Consider the following 16,779-nt stretch of genomic DNA (forward strand, 5'->3'; position numbering starts at 1 on the left):
CCGAGCATTGCACTTGGCACGTATGCTGGAGAAGTTCTTGAGATATGAATTTTTACTGGACATGTTTAACCTCTGCCAGATCCTTGACAATTTATTGTAGTAGATGTTCATGATTCGGGTGGTTATATTCTGTGGATATTAATTTCCAGATGGCCTTGAGCATAACCCTGCAGCAATTGCACAGCACACACACACACTCATGCGTGCACAAAGCTCTGACGCATTGTCTTACCAGGCTGGGGTTTCTCAGCTAGGGGTGAGGTCGGCATTGTCTGGAGACATTTTTGGTTGTCACACTGAGGGCTGGGATGCTTCTGGCATTTAAGGGTAGAGGCCAGGGATGCTGCCAAACATTCTGCAATGCACAGAACAGTCCCCACCACAAAGAACTATCCAGCACAAATGTCAGTAGTGACGAAGTTGAGAAATCCTGTATATGTGTTTCACAAGAAAACCTAATTTCCTGCAAACTTACAGGTCCTTTTTGGACACAAATCAGGGTGGTTCTGGAATTGCCTGAGCAGAGCTGACCTGGAGGGTAAGTTACAGATGCTTCCTTCTGGGATGAAGGGTCTTGGGCCAGGCCTGCATCTTCTTTTCTTTCTGCAAACAAACTGCCAGAAGCCTGAGCCACCTGCTCCATGTTTCCGGGCTCCTTGCACATCACAAACTTGGTGACATTGTCACTGTCAATCTGAAATAATAAAAACTATCAGAACCCAGTTTAAAATTATTTATTCAAGCACAAAGCTGAGGATAGCCATTTGGGAAACATAGGATCCAAAAGAATGGGATCAGTGCTCCAAAACTGAGAAGTTAAGGTCTTATTCTTATCCATATAGGCAGAAAACAAAGAAATGGAGAAGGACTACGTTTCTCATACATGGCTGGTTTATGAGTTACATCAATTTGATTAGTTACAGCTTTGCTCCCCCTCCAATTTCAAAGAGTATATTTGACGTTCCATGTTAGACAATGGGATAGTCATGAGGTCTTTGTGTGAGAGAAGAAAGAAGGAAGTTAATCTATCAATGAAGATCAACAGTGAAGAGGGGTCTTCTCTGATGCCCGTTCGTCTTTTACAAGACTTTACAAAACAATGTAGGTAAGGAAAAAGGCAAACCTAGAATCAGAGAAAAGAAGGCCACAGCTGCCTCTTATGTGACTCATCCCATAATCACATTCTTTTAAGACTCAAAATAATTAAAAGTTTCAACAGCTTTGATTGTGAATCACCTATTTGCACATCATGGATTCTCCTTTCCCCGCCCACTGCTGGTGTGTACCTGCATCGACAGGTGCCCACTGCTGGTGTGTACCTGCATTGACAGGCAGGCTGTTGTGTCTCCTTCACTCACCTCTGAGCTTCCAAGGAGCTGCCTCGTCTCTCCCCAGCCCAGTCTGCAGCCAGGGCAGGGGGCCAGGCTTCACACTTTAGGTGGGGCTTGCACGCCATGTGCATTCCTGTCCTCAGCCTCCAAATACTCCTGCTCACAGGATTTGGATGGGATGCAGGCATCTGGATTTATTACTTCTCAGTGCAGGGATGATTTGTTCACAGGAAGCCCTTGACTAGAGGAAACTCCTTCCCTCTCTGTCTCTCCAGGGCAGTCAGTCCTACTCCTGTCAAGGGCATTCAGATGTCACTTCCTTTGAGAACCCTTGGTTGTTTCTGCCGCACCCACCAAGAGTCAGTGCTTCTCCTGTGCTCTCAAACACTGCATTCATGCCCTTACTTCCAGACTGGCCTGTGTGCTATCTGTGGTTATGTCAGCCAGCCTGTGCCCTCTTCATCGTGCATCCTGGCACCTAGCACAGTCCCTGCCACCAGCCCCTCAGTGACTGGATGGGTAAGGAGTGTAAGCTGAAGCATTTCCACTGACCCAGCTGCTTCAAGCTTCTGTACTGGAGGATAACTTAATTATGTTCCATTGCTCCTAATTAATAACTTAAGACAAAGACTTCACACACCTATTCCCTTAATGCTTTCTGTTGAATTACTTGGTAAATTGTGAAGGCCTGCGACATTTTAGAATTTGCAGTTCATTGGAAAACCATTAATGCGTAAGCATTTTTCCTGGCATGCGGAGCACAGACACGCCCTGGGAGGCTGAGCTGGGCCTCATGTCACAAAAACCATTTCAAGGGAGTAGAACATGGGTCAGCTTTGCTTACAAAATGTATTCCTTTTCTCTTTTTGCTAATTAAGGTATTGGTGGTAGGAATGTCTTTTTCATACTTTACTTTGATCAACTTTATGTTGTTGCAGTTTTAATCTGATCAAATGGCTTATTAGGATAATATCCATTGATTTACGTATTTTCAGAAGTATTCTTTTAAGGGTGTTGAGAGCAGGAATGTGTGGTACAAAGGTCAGAGCATGCCCTGTATCTGCACTGACAACTGGTAGCCACTCCTTGCAGATGGTTATTTAAATTTAAATTAATTAACATTAAACATTCACTTCTTCAGTTGTACTAGCCACACTTCAAGTGACCAACAGCACATGTGGCTGCCATACTGGGCAGGGAAGTGAACATTTCTATCACCACAGAAAGTTCTGTTGCACAGCACTGCTCTAGAAGGCAATGACATTAACTTGCTTTCCTCTTTCTTCTTAGAAGAAAAGGTTTTTTTTGTTCCAATTTTGTTACAGTTGTGTTTTTTTCAGCAGTTGGTGTGATATTATTTCTTACACACCTGAGCATTTTCCAATCACAAAATTGATCGGATTATCGACTATTTTCAAAGTCGTGTTATCTTGTTACACATTGGTTATACACAGCCTAATTGGCGTCTCTGGGCTGCTTCTTCTGAATATTTTTCCTTGTGAACCACTTCTAAAGCAGTCGTAAGTGTTCAGGAGTATCACAATGCCCCATTGAGCTGGCTCCATTCCAGTCTATCACAGATCACATCTGTTAACGTCAGTATTGTGATCCCAAGAATATTCTATGTGATACATGAAAATTCTGGCTTTTAAGAGTCAAGTGCATCTAAACTGAAGGAATTGATCAGAAGGTCAGGGATTCAACCAAAAGTAAATGGAGGCTCTGTACAGTGGCTCATGATTATACATCCCAGCACTTTGGGAGGCCAAGGCAGTCAGATCACTTGAGGTCAGGAGTTTGAGACTAGCCTGGCCAACATGATGAAACCCCATCTCTACTAAAAATACAAAAATTAGCCAGGTGTGGTGGCATGTGTCTGTAATCCTAGCTACTGGGGAGGCTGAGGCAGGAGAATCACTTGAACTTGGGAGGCAGAGGTTGCAGTGAGCTGAAATTGCATCACTGCACTCCATCCTGGGTGACAGAGCAAGACTCTGTCTCAAGAAAAAACAACAACAACAAAAATTCCAAAAGTAAATGGATGTGTTTTCAAGTAATTTTGAGAAAAGTTTATGATTCCCGTTGAGTCATCTAGATATAGGCCCCATTCTTGGCCTGTCTAGTTAGATACTAATGTTCCCTCTTCCTGCTCGTGCTTCTGTGGATGTTGTGTGGGAAGCCAGGTAGGCCACTTTCCCTACAGCTCCACTGCAGAAGGAGATCTACACAGAGGAGGAAAAACTGACACCCCTCACCCTGGGCAAATCTCACACATCTAGGTATTGACTACTGGAGCGCATGCAGTGAAAAAGCAAACGCTGAAATCAGCGGGAACAGGTCTGAGCCAGAAACAGCTTTCTTGGAAAGTCCCAAACTCAGAAAAAGCTGGTTTCTTGAAGGCCCACAATTCATTTTGAAGACTTTAGTGACTCCAGGAAATTTCCTTTAACCTAAGTGTTCTGTGAGGTCACAAAAAAACCATTCCCACCAGTATGTGAGCGGGCCACTGTCTGTGGTCCTTGGAAAGACCAGGGTTGATTCTGCGCCATTTCACACAGGACTCAGAGGAAAGCTTGCTTTGCAGCCATTACTATTTCAGGAGAAATAACCACACCTCTCTTGCTTTCCAGGTCACGGTGCATACCTGTTTACCATCCAGAGTTCATCACTGCGGAAGAGTCTTGGGAAGAGGGCTCTGCTGATTGGGAGCGAAGGTACCTGCTGAGCAGGGAGGTGTCTGGTCTGTCTGCGTCTGCCTCCTCGGAGAAGGGGGACCTTCTAGACAGCCCGCACGTCCGGCTCCGTCTTTCCAAGCTGAGGTAGGCAGACGTGGGGTGCCCACCCTGGCAGCAGCGCCGGCCGCACATCGCGTCCTGCGTGCCCCCTCCATCTTTCAAACCAGCAGGGTGAAGAAGAGGATGAGTTTTGTCTCATCTGGCCAGGCTGTGCTTTTCCGTCAAGGTGATTTATTTTCACCCAGGCCTAGGGAGACATTTAAGGCGGCCTGCAAATCATGCAGCGCCTGAGAGGACAACCCTAAATGATTGACACAGTACACTCCTCTCCTTCCTGCTGGTGGGGTTGGGGTCTTCACGGCCTTTAGGTTTGCAAATAGGATCTGTTTGCTTCAGGGGTCCCATGGCGTTTTGGAAGTTGATACACCTTTGCAGTTACTGAGGAAGGAGTGGGTCTGGCTCAGCGCACAGCCTGAGGGGTGCGGTTCCCTCCTGTGCTGTGGGCCCCAGAAACCCTGTTAAGGCTGGAAACATTTTAGAACTTACGAGCCGTTGGAAAACCATTAATGCGTAAGCCTTTGTCTTGGGCACACGGAGCACAGAACCATGCTTGGGGAAGCGGAGCTGCAGCGAGAAAGTGGACGGTGCGCATGCGTATGGGAGGAATGGGGGCGGGGATGCGCATGCGCAGGGGGACGGCGGGCGTGCGGGTGCAGGCCTGGGGCGCGCATGCGCGGGAGGCCCAGGGTGCGCGCGGGCCGGAGCGCTCTCACCTTGCCAGCTTGTTTATCTGCTGGGTTTCCTCCCATGCGCCAGTTCATTTGAAAGGGTTCTTTTGAGAGGGACATGTTTGAAAGCAGCATTTCCGGGACAGAACGAGGTTTGGGAGCCCGGACCTGTGGGCTTCCATTCTGGATCCGCCCTGACGTCGCTGAGCGCTGCCTGGCCGCGCAGCTGTGCCCTGTGGCGCTTGCGCTCCTGGCTCTGTGGCATCTCGCGGGCCTTCACTAAGATAGTAAGTGCGAAAGCCGTAGATAAGTGAAAAAACACTACTCAGTCGTCAAATGTTAGCGTCTGTGCATGGGGACCCGTCTTCTCTGAAGATGCTCGCGGTTGGTTGGAAGTGTACCCGCCTGCACGCTCCAGGTGCACCTCCCGGGGTGCGGAGAGGCCCGCCTCAGACTCCCCGCGGTACGTGGGGGAGCCGCTGTCCTATGCATCTTCCCAGCAATCCTGGGAGGTTCACGGGGGGTGCCTCGAGTTTTGCCCAAGGCCACACTGAGCCAAGCCAAGGGGCAGGGATTCGATCCCAGATCCCTCGCTCCGCTGCTTGACATGGAGCTGTCTCTTCCCACTGTGACTCCCAACCGCATGTAGCTGCTTCCTGATGAGACGGGGTCTCAGCCCCCCTCGTGGGTGCAGTAAACATTTGGCCGGTGAATCCGCTATGAGATTATGGGAGTTGGGTGAAATTGTGTGAGTGCAGTTCTGGCGCCCTGGGTCAACAAGATGGCAAACCCTGACACTGTTCAGCCTTTTCCCAGCTGAATGGTGACCCCTCCCACTCCCGAGGCTGCCGTGTCCTCAGCTGTCCCACAACGTGGAAAAATAGAATCAAGTACATTTGAGACTTCTGCATTCAGTGCTTGTTTTATCTTCTCTGATTCATGGAGTATTTGCCTTTGAGCTTGCCACTGAACTGAAAGACGTTAGCGCCATTCTTTATAACATGTCTAAAAAGCACCATGCGTGATCAGTGAAGAATCTTGTAAAAAACCTTTTATTTTGGGTTGTCAGCTCTGCTGCAGATGTCAGTTATGTAGAAAGAAATTTGTATTTAGAATAGCTCAATTAATGCTTCATGCTTTAAAAAGAAATGTCATTTTGATTCCTATTTAAGTAGGAGCTGTTGAATCATAATTGGGAAGCGTGAACTGATTATTCATCAAATTCATTAAATCTAAGAGAATGCAAAACAAGATTTTACCATTTTCAAAGGATCAGAAAGAAGGTTTTCAAAGACAGATGAAACTTAACTGAGGAGAGTATTAAAAAGATGTTCCAACATGGAGTTTCTTAACTTCATTCTACACACATACATCAAGCATGGGCTATGTACCAGCATCCTTCCGTGTGTGGGGACAAAGCAGAAACGCTGTAGTGCCTGCCCTCACGGAACAGCTGGTGGGAGAGCACAACCTGACTGGGCGGTGATGGTGCCATTGGGCGATGGGGTCTGGCTGCTGAGTGAACAGAGATGGGCATGACGGGAGGACTGCAGTCAGGGAGCATCCTGGCAGGGCAAAGGCCCTGTGGTCCTGTCTGGGTGCAGCAAGGATGTTGGTGGAACAGAAGGGCAGGAGAGTGCAGGCCAGGCTCTGGTTCATGTAGGGCCTGGGGGTCATGGTTAAGAAATGGGTAATGCTGAGGGGGCCGGAATGGCTTTAGAGGTCCTTGGTAGGGGCCGAGTGTGTGGCTTGATGGTTAATTAAGTTATTGCCTAAGGAATTCTTAAGAGACTCTGCTGGTACAACCAGTAACAGCATAACAATTTCTTTCTTAAGTTATTCGTTTTTGTATTTGATGATCAATCTGTATTCCTACCTTTCAGAAAACTTAGGGGAAAATAATTGATAAATATGAATCAGAAAGACAAGGTAAGGCATTCAGTTTACTTTTTTCCAGGAAACGGGAGGCTTTAAACAGCTATCAAAGAGTCTCAAATCTTGAACTTTAGTTTCCCGAACAACAAGCTATGTGCAAACACTTTGGTGAACTTTGTTCTCCTCTGGAACCTCCACCATGTTCCTTTGGATGGGGCTGTAGGTTCACTGGTCACTGATATGAGGGTGTTCTCCCTCATATCACGTTTGGAAAGAATTCAAAACACATGCTGTGAGATGGAAGTTACTCAAGGCTGCAGAAAGGTGTCTGAGTCTGGGCAACGGGACTGCTGCCCTTGCCACTAAGATCCTACCTTTTCTCTTGCAGGCGCTGTGTGCAGTGGCTGAAAGTCACGGGCCTGTTTGTCTTTGTGGTGCTGTGCTCTGTGAGTACCGTGGCTGCCCCAGCACTGCTGTTGGGTCCGTGGAAGCCCTGTGTGCCTTTGGCTGTATAGCAGGGGGAACCTGAGATGTGCGGCTTAGTGCCTGGCCCTCTTCACCTGATTATCTGACTTTCTTTGGAGGAGATGCGAGGGTTGTGGGGCAGCGGGCTGAGGGGGTCGAGGGCCGCAGCTGTGCCCTCTGCTGTGGTCCCAGTCACACAGCAGAAGCCGGGCAGCATGGTGTTGCCATGTGGAAGGCCGGGTAGCTGGCTGTGGGGCTCACTTCCCTCCTCGAGTGGTTTCCTACTTCCCTGTTCAGCCCTGGACAGTAGCACTCTTCATGTGTGTTGGGACACATCTGGAGATCGTGGATAGCCCAGAGTGTCTCAGTGCCCCTTTGAGATTGTGCGCTGGGCCTCTGTCCAGCGGTGTGTGTTGAAGCTCTGAAGTTTGCCCCCTCTGGGGAGGTGTCTCTGATTTTATTTGCCCAGACATCTCCATCCTTTCAAATACATGAATATTCACAACAGACACATTCTGGAGCCAAACCAACGTCAGATGCCCTCGTAGGGAACAGGGTGTGGGAACGAGGGGAGGGCGAGGGCTGCGTTGGTGAGCCCATGGCAGTGGGAGGTGCTGTTCTTCACTGGAGGGGTCCCAGCAGATGGACCCACCAGGGGAAAGGCACAGGAGCCCGAGCAGGAGCCAGGGCCGCAGGGCCACCTCTGTGCCCTCTGAGGTGACAGCCATGAGTCCCACTGCCAGCCTTGGTGTGCTCTGTGGCCTGATGTAGCCTGAGTCAGGGTCACATAGTGGCACTCAGAATACATTTGCCCAGACTGGGTGTGTGGCCCCTGTCTCTGGTTGTGTGTCTGTGTGTGTGCAGGTGGGTGTGTGGTCCCCTGTCTCTGGTTGTGTGTCTGTGTGTGTGCAGGTGGGTGTGTGGTCCCCTGTCTCTGGTTGCGTGTCTGTGTGTGTGCAGGTGGGTGTGTGGTCTGCTGTCTGGTTGTGTGTCTGTGTGTGTCCAGGTGGGTGTGTGGCCCCTGTCTCTGGTTTTGTGTCTGTGAGTGCAGGTGGGTGTGTGGTCCCCTGTCTCTTGTTGTGTGTCTGTGTGTGTGCAGGTGTGTGTGTGGTCCCCTGTCTGTGGTTGTGTGTCATGTCTGCGTGTGGTTGTGTGATCCCTGTGCCTGCTCTGTGTTTGTGTGTGTGCACCAGTGTGAGCTGTGTAGGTTGTGTGTGGTCCCCTGTGCCTGCTGCGTGTCTCTGTGTGTGCACCTGTGTGAGCTGTGTAGGTTGTGGTCTGTGACCATGATAGGTTGTGCTTGTGCTTTGCGGAGTTGTTTTGGGTGAGTGCCACTTTTGAGTGTTGCTCTAAGATGGTGTGCATGGGCAGTTGTTGGGAGACCACAGTGGGTGGTAGGTGCTGCTGTGATGGGGGTGTGACTGTGGTGGTGGGCAAGGGTGGGTCTGAGCTGTGTTCCATGATGTGCTCTCCCATGCAGCCTGCCCTGGTGACAGGGCCCCCATGCATGATATGTGTGGCTGTTGCTGGCTGTTTCATGACCTGCACGCGTGACATGTGTGTTGTGACTCTGTGTGCGTGCAGGAATGTCTGTGGCCCTGGGTCAGCTCTCAGCTGCGACATGAGGACAGCAGGGTGGTGTATGAAGTCAGTGCTGATTGCGTTGAGCTGAGTACAGTCAACTTCTTAATAACCAACCCGTGAGGGAGGAGATCTGTGACCCGGAGAAAGGAAACCTGTGCTAGAAAAGGAAAACCAATTACATTGAGCTCTGAAAGCTTCACGATTTGATATTTTTGGCTACCAGTTTGCCTTGCCACTTCCTACTCACATAAATATGTGGTTCTGAAGCCCCACTGCTCAGCAGGGCCTGGCAGGTGCTCTAAGATTTCAAAGGAACCAGGCTGGGTGGGCCAGGTCTCCCCTGGTCCCTAAGAGCTGACCTGAGCTGTGTCCAGTCTTAGCCTTCTTCTGTGAGATGGACTTTAGGTGATTTGTGGATATATCCAAAATGGAATTTGAGGAATGATTTGAACTTCTATAATCTCATGTTATCATCAGTTTAATTTACTTTTTGATGGTGTATAAGGTGCTTTGCAAATTTCACAAACACCTACTACCACAAACACGTGCTCTAACCATTAGAGGGGTCATATTCCTTTATTCTCCAATGTGAGAAAACCACATTTGTACCTCTTTGATGATTTAATTTTATGGCCAGACATTTAATCCTTAAAATTGGCAGTTATCAATAATCAGAGCCCATTGTAGCTGAACACTGTAATGAATCAGAATAATGAATCAGAATATTTTAATATTTAAGACAAAGCTATTCTGAGTAAGCTGCTGTGTTCTGGATACACACAGTAGCCCCATCATCACATCCGTTTTCAACTGTTATCAGAATGATTTCTACCTTCCTGCTGTCATACCACACCTCCGTCATTCAACGTTTCTGATTCTTACAGATTTTGTTCAGTCTGTATCCGGATCAAGGAAAGCTCTGGCAGCTGCTGGCCTTGTCACCGCTGGAGAACTACTGTATCCAAAATCCACTCTGAGATGGCCGGCCGCCTGGCTGAGATCTGAAACGCAAGGAGACACCACGGACGGTTGTGACTGCTGCTGAAGGCCACGGCACAGGCCATTACCATTCCCAACCACCTGAATGTCGTTTCTCCAGATGTTTGATGAGAGATGGGGTCTCAGGACAGAGGGGCGGGGAGCTCCAGGGAGACAGTGGCGGGGTTGGTGGTGGAGCTCTCCGAGCGAGGAAGTGGGAGAGCAGGGCACATTCCAGCCAGGACCTGGCTTTCCCTAGCTCCCGGACACTCCTTTCCCCCCCCATCTCTTGTGCGTTCAGCGTGACCCATCTTCCAGTTCATGCCATCCTGGCTGTGTCACCCGGCTCTGGTGACTGCCGCAGCACCTCCTGCTGTGCTTGCTCTGGCCGTCTTGCATGCCTCAGAATTTTTCGTCAGAAGTCATACACATCCTGTAGGATAGTAGACACAGAGGCCAGTGGTGTTTCAGCTTGGAGATGAGCATGCCTTGACTTCTGCAGGCATTAGTTGGAGGGTTCATGTAAATCTAGCAAGAATTTGGCTGTGTTGAGGTTTGCGGTTGCTGTGGCAACCTGCGGTGCACTGGACACTCAGAATTGCCGGGCGCCCTGCCAGCTGTCTGCTAGACCTTGCTCTATGCCCACCCCTGCCACTGGGGTAAGAGCTGCTTTTTTCCCCTCCTGCCTTCTCGTAGCTGCAGGAATTCCCACTGCACCCTCCGGCTGCCAGATCTGATGCACTTCCCGAGCAAATGAGGGCCTTTGCTCCTTAGGGGAGATAGAGGCAGCGGGAGAGGGTGAAGCTTGGCATCACTGGGGGATGCTTTCCCGGGATCTTCCCCGGGCTTGCTGTCTTCCTGGGGAGCGTCCGCTGGGGTTCCTGGAGGAAAAGCCTGCGAGAAGATGTGAACACCTCCATCTGTGGCTCTCAGGGGCTGCCACGCTCATGTGAGCCCACACTCGACCTTGAGCAATGTGTACATTTTCTGGTTGAATCCTGCCTGATTCCGAAGTGTGGGGCTGGCACCTGTCCCAGGGAAGCCGCCTCTCCCTACAGTCACCTGTTTTCCTCTAGATTTCAGGCGAGTTGTTTCTGCTGCAGCCTCATTCTGGGATCAGGAGTGGGCAGTTAACTGATGTCCGCCCAGCCTTTTCTGGGTGAAAGGGTGGGAGCGCTGTTTCCCAGCTCTCCCGCGGGGGTCCAGAGCCTCTTTTGGAATGAACATGGTCAGTAAGGTGTCTGTGCATGAAGGTCCCTGAAGCCCCCGGTGCTGCTAGGGTGGCGGGCTTCCGGGGAGGGTCCTGGAGAGGTGGGACCCTCCGATGGGGCGCTCTGATCAGGCCAAATATTTTTGATGATTATTATTTAAAAAGGAATTAATTTAGTTAGCTAAATGGCAAGATGTTTTTTTCTTTAGTCTACTTACTTGATAGCCTCAGTGAACTGAAATTTTAGGAAACTGGCTTGCTTTCCTTGCAGTTGCTGTCATTGGTTGCGTAGCCTTGGTTTCTGTCATCCTTCTGGCAGTCTCACTGCATCTTCCCAGGGCACCCTCTCCTCAGCCAGCGACCTGCCCAGCAGCCTTCCAGAAAGGCCTGGCGCTGGAGGCTTTCTGGTCACTGGTCATGGTTTGTGCTTCCCTCTGCTCCGTGGACAGAGGCACCCACAGTTTTAGAAGCTCCCACTTCCATTGGGGTCAGGGCGGTGCTGATGTCAGCGGAGCGCGTGTGCACGTGTTTGTATTTTCTTCATCACTTTAAAACTGTGCCTGAGCCTTAAAGTATCTCCGAGTGAGAGAACCAACTTGCTGTGTGATGCTGACAGACTTTGTTTCTCATTCTTGGGCCTCGACCTCTGCATCGCTTCCCCAGGATGAAGAAAGGCAAGACGTGCCCTGTGTTCCTGGACCCCTCATGAAGTTCCCAGGACACGCCGCCCTCCTGGGCACGACTTCCCGCAGGGGGCAGGGGAGATAGAGCAGCCAGCCGCCAGGCTGACCCAAGAACCTGAAGGGGGAGGCGGGATCCTGTTCAGAAACCGTCCTCAGTGGGACTCAGGCAGGAGGGGGAGATTTCGGGGAACACTGGCACTGAACCTGATCAGTCAGAGGAGATCACAGAGGCCAGCACGACAGCTTAGGGCACCAAGATGGGACGATAGCCTCAGCCCTCTGTTCATCCCACCCGGGACCCAGGGTGCCCCCTTTATTCTAAGGCATTTTGCCGAGTTCCTTCTCGAGCAGCCTGAGTGCCCCAGGCCCACGCAGGACCCTGCGGCCTGAGTGCATCCCCGCAGGGGGCAGGCCAGCTTGCCTTTCTTGGCAGGGGTGGGGATGGGTGGGGGCAGGGAGTTCTCGCCTGCTCCCTGCCTGGCCTTGGAATTTGGACGAAGAGGGAGAGAGCCTGGGAGAGCTGAAGGCCGCAGGGGGACGATGGGTCACCAGCCACGATGGGGGTGATTTGAGCCTCCAGCAGGCTCCTTGGAAAAGGGCAGCGTTCCCGGCGTTCCCAGGGATTAACAGCGGTTTCTGGAAACTCACGGACCCTCTCGAAAGACCCCGAGCTTTGTGAAGGCTGCAGGCCTGAGGTCTGCTTGGGGAGGAGGGGAAGCCAGCTGGACCCCGCCCCCGACAAGGTGATTCTCAGAGAAAGGGCGCGCAGTGTAGACGTGAGGTAGGAGGGGCCTCGGGCTGGTTGGAAAGGCCCAGAGCAACATCCTCAGGGCTGTCGTCTGAGCAGGGAGCTCTGAGGCCTCCTCCCGGCCCTCTGGCCTGTCCTCTGGAGGAGCCTGGATGAGGGACACCGGGGGTGGCTGCTGTGAGGGGAGAGCTTCTGGAGAAAGCACCATTCTCCTTTAGCTGGTGAATGGCACAGCCACCTTTCTTTCGGAACCTCAGTGTCTCCCGCAGCACAGTCAGGCTGTGTGGGTTCCGTAGTTGCAGGGTCTATTTTAGAAGCCTGTAATTGCAGCACCTGAAGTGCTTTGTCCCTGAATGGTTATGTGCGGGAGGCCTGTCAGAGGCTCCCAGGGCAACGGGCAAATGAACAGAAGCCAGCAAACTTCCACAAGCAGGTCAGTTATGGGCGCCCTCCCTTCCTTCCGCTCTCCCTTCTTTTCCTCCCTCCCTTCCTACTCTTTGCTGCCTCTTCTTTCTCCTCTCCCTTTCTCTCTCCTTCCCTTCTCCCCATTCTCCCCCTTCTCTCCCTCCTTCCCCCTCCCATCTTTCCTTTTTCCCAGGTGATGCATTTTGTATCACACCCAGCGTGGCAGCCTGGGCTCTCAGAGGATGTGGAGGAGACTGTGATTCAGAGGGGAGGAGAAAACATCGTTTCCCCACCCTCTTAGCGTCTCCAAGCAGGGCCCTGCAGAGTAGACACGAAGGACAGGTTAACAAGGAAAAGGCACACTCATGTGTTTCGTATAAGTGTTGCCTGACAAGAAACAGCTGAGCTTGGGGTTCTGCTGCTAGGCTTGAGGAAGAGTGGAGACTCGTGAAAGGCGTGATCGGACGAGAGCACATGAGCAAGCGCAGGAAACGGGCTGGGAGGGGCCCTGGCGAGGCCTGTCCGTTCAGGTCCCTCTTGGCCTCCCTCCATCTTTGGAGCTAAGGATGCACCCTTCCCCCGGTGTGGGGGGCGCCTCTCATACGAGGGTCACGACCTGCTTCAGGGGAGTTAGGTCTGGAATGAGGGCTGAGACGTGGGCAATGGGAAAGGCAGGAAGATTGTGTTGATGGCTGAGGGCATGGGGCACCTGGGGAAACGCGTTTCTTCGCACGCCGTCAGAGGAGGGTGTGCGTCTGGCGGGCGGTGGGAACATGGGGTTCCTCCTGCCCGCTTTATGGTTCTCCTTGACACTCCCCCAGCCGTGAACCTCAGCAGCCACGGGGACTCCACGCTGCTGCAGGTGGACCTGGCCGGGGCCCTAGTGGCCGGCGGGCCCAGTCGTTCTGGGAGGGAAGAGCGCCTCCTGGTGGAGCTGACCCAGGCCGACACTTCCGGCTCCAGGTGGCGGCGGCCACAGCAGGTTATGCTGATAATTTATTTGAAAGGATTGTGAAATCTCATTTCATCTCATAATAAATTGTGTTTCCTCTTGAGTGGATTTGATGGGGAGCCACAGGCGAGGACACCCTTCTTAGTTCATTGGCTCTTCTTATCTTTTGCTTTGTCTTTGAAATTCTCTGTTTACCATTTCTCCATTTATCAAATTCTTGCCATTTCAGTACAATTAGGCTTGCAAGTTCTTTATTCAAAACTGTTTTGCCGGGCCATTCAGGAAATATACATTTGAAATGAAAAAACTTTTTTGGTGTTGTAAAAGTGCAGTTAAGTCTGGGCCTTACGTCATGGTTCAGAAGACAGTTTCACAGCACATTACTGTGTTCGTGGACACCTGCCTAAGTTCTGAGCTGCTGCATCTGTGTAGGCCTGTGCACAGCCTTGTCTCTGAGCCTTGTCAAGCCTTCATTCACATCCTGCAAAGGCAGCCGGGGAGCGGTGTCTGTTGTGGCAGCCCAGAGCCTAGACTCCAGAGGCAGGGCCCCTTCCATGCAAGCCTGGCCCCCGAGCCCTGGCCTCGGAGACTCCACTCTGCATTATCATGGTGACTTCTGCGTGGAAGTCAGCCCCGGTTCATGGATGTTCCGTTATAACCAGTAGCAGGAAACCCCGCCCATGCGCAGGCTGCATCACCTGCAGTGGAGCGTGTGAGGAATGAATGCACCCTCACCTTTCCTGCCTTGCAGAGCATGGTCCACAGAGCTAAGGTCTCGTTATGAACTAGCATGCAGTATCCTGGACCATGGCTGACGCAACACCGATGTTCTGAACCGGCTGCCCTGGCCAGGGTCCTAGGATGTCAACTTGGTTCCCCGTGTGAAGAGCAGAGCCCCTTGGCAAGGGGCTCCTTGGTGATGAGCAATGGCCTTTGCCCTCTGACCTGGGCCTTGCATGGAGAAAGGCAGGACCTCACCCAGCCTGCGGTCCTGCTGCCTCCCCAGCACTTGCATATTAATAACCCAGGTTAAATGATCTGTATGGCACCTCCCTGCTCTCTGGGGTGGCCCTTCCCAACGTGCTGACCCAAAATGCCCACAGGCAAATCCAGCCCCAGAAACATGGAAACACAAGAGATCTTTACTAAAGGATATTTCCCCCAGACACGCTCTTTGCAAACACTGAGGTACTTAAAAGAACTTCTCTCATACATATGCTTCTTTGCTTTGACCAGTTTCAGAGATCCTGTTTTCAGTGTCCTTTGTGATTTGTGGGTGAGATTCGCATCTTCCCATTGAGGATCCCCCTCCCTCCCCAGGCTGCCTCCCTAGCTGATCACTGTCCCGTACCCATGGGCAAGAACATGCAAGGCAGGGAATGAAGCTTCACCCTGGGGCCCTTCCTTGCAGGGGCTCCTGTGCACAGGGGTGTGGGAGGTTTGCGGGGGGGGTGGGTTTGTTGCCTCCAGGTTGCAAGTAGTTGCAGAAGCAGTTCTCAGGACTCAGAGAGCTCAGAAGAGTCCTCCAAGTCTCTAGTAACTTGTAGTGATTCATTTTTTAAATTTAAAAAATTTTTATTAAAAAATTTTTAGAGTTGGGGATCTCACTCTGTTGCCCAGGCTGGAGTGCAGTGGTGTGATCACAGCTCACTGTAACTTTGAACTTCTGGGCTCACGGGATTCTCCTGCCTCCGCCCCTCAGTGGCTGGGACCACAGGCACATGCCACCAGGCCTGGCTAATTTTTAAAATTTTTTTGTGCGGACAGGGGTCTTGCTCTGTTGCCCAGGCTGATCTTGAACTCTTGGCCTCAAGTGATCTCCCACCTTGGCCTCCCAAAGTGGGATTACAGGCGTGAGCCACCGCGTCTGGGCGTGATTTGTTTTTCTTGTATTAAATCACTACTTCTATGCCTTTTGCACTTTTGTACACTAACTGCATTTTTTCTTTCGAATCCTTTTTCTTAAAGAAAGCTCTCCAAATTGTGGAAATTCCCAGCTCCTAACATCAGAGCTAACATAGGAGCAGTAGCTTCTAACACCAGAGATGTGAGAGCGCAAATAAAGATGCCCCCGTTTCTTTCTTTCTCCTTCTCTTATTTGAAACAAATACCTAGAGCGAGCAGTGCCAGATCCCAGATGGTGTCTCAGGTGAAAAGCCTCACCATAACTTTATGCTTTGGCTTGTACAGGTCACTCACAACTGGACGGTGTATTTAAATCCGAGGAGAAGCGAGCGCTCGGTGATGAGCAGGACCTTTGAGGTACTGGGCAGGTGAGTTCTCAGTGAGTGAGATGTTGGGGCAGGCTCTCTGGGACATGCGTGTTTAAAGGAGTCTGACCTACAGGACACTGAGTTTCAGCCCACGCAGCACCCGGTCAGCATGTGGCTTGGACACGGTGTTCATGCTGTGTAGACAGTGAACTCAAAGGCTGTGAGAAGGCATCGTAGCCATGGGTGTCAGGATGTAAGAGGGTTGACTGCAGAAGTCATTTTGAAGCAAATGGCAGTTTTTGGTTGATGTTCTAATTTCATTAATATTGTGAAGCTGTACAGTGGAGAGTTCTAGGAAATTTAGGATTCTTATTCCTTAACTAATGCTGCTTCACATTCAGTAGGTACTCTTGGTTGGTGTATTAGACAGCTAAGGCTGCCGTACCGTAGCACTACACACTGGGTGGCTTAACTGTCAGACAATTACCTTGTAATTCTAGAGGCTGGAAGTCTGAGGTCACGGTGTCGACAGGGTCAGTTTCTCCCAAGGCCTCTCACTGGCTTACAGGTGGCCTCCGTGCCTGTCTTCTGATCTCTCCTTGTATGGACACCCATCCTACTGGATTAGGACTCATCCCCATGGCCTCATTTAACCGTCCTCACCTTTTTAAAGACCCTACCTCTACCTACAGTCCCATTTGGAGGTACTCGGGGTTAGGACTTCAACCTAGGAATGGTTTTTGGAGGAAGGGGACACAATTCAGCCCATAAAACGTATTGACTGAACTTGAAAAAACGCTCTGGTGTCCGCCGCCGACCTGTGGTCGCTTGCAGGCTTCTCGTCTGGAGCGTGTCTCCTCACAGAGACTGGA

At 51.1% G+C, this 16,779-nt stretch overlaps 1 protein-coding gene across 1 annotated transcript in view; it reads left to right on the forward strand.

Annotated features, from left to right (window-relative positions):
- The window catches only part of OCA2 (OCA2 melanosomal transmembrane protein), a 352,275-nt gene that overhangs the window by 67,102 nt on the left and 268,394 nt on the right, over positions 1-16,779 (forward strand). Inside the window, exons 4-8 of the mRNA XM_025390396.1 lie at positions 3,962-4,150; positions 7,058-7,115; positions 9,603-9,675; positions 13,564-13,724; positions 15,885-15,967. Coding sequence (XP_025246181.1) covers positions 3,962-4,150; positions 7,058-7,115; positions 9,603-9,675; positions 13,564-13,724; positions 15,885-15,967 — 564 coding nt within the window. The remainder of the gene's footprint in view (positions 1-3,961; positions 4,151-7,057; positions 7,116-9,602; positions 9,676-13,563; positions 13,725-15,884; positions 15,968-16,779) is intronic.

This window comes from Theropithecus gelada, chromosome 7a (genome assembly GCF_003255815.1).
Source record: "Theropithecus gelada isolate Dixy chromosome 7a, Tgel_1.0, whole genome shotgun sequence".
Lineage (NCBI taxonomy): Eukaryota > Metazoa > Chordata > Mammalia > Primates > Cercopithecidae > Theropithecus > Theropithecus gelada.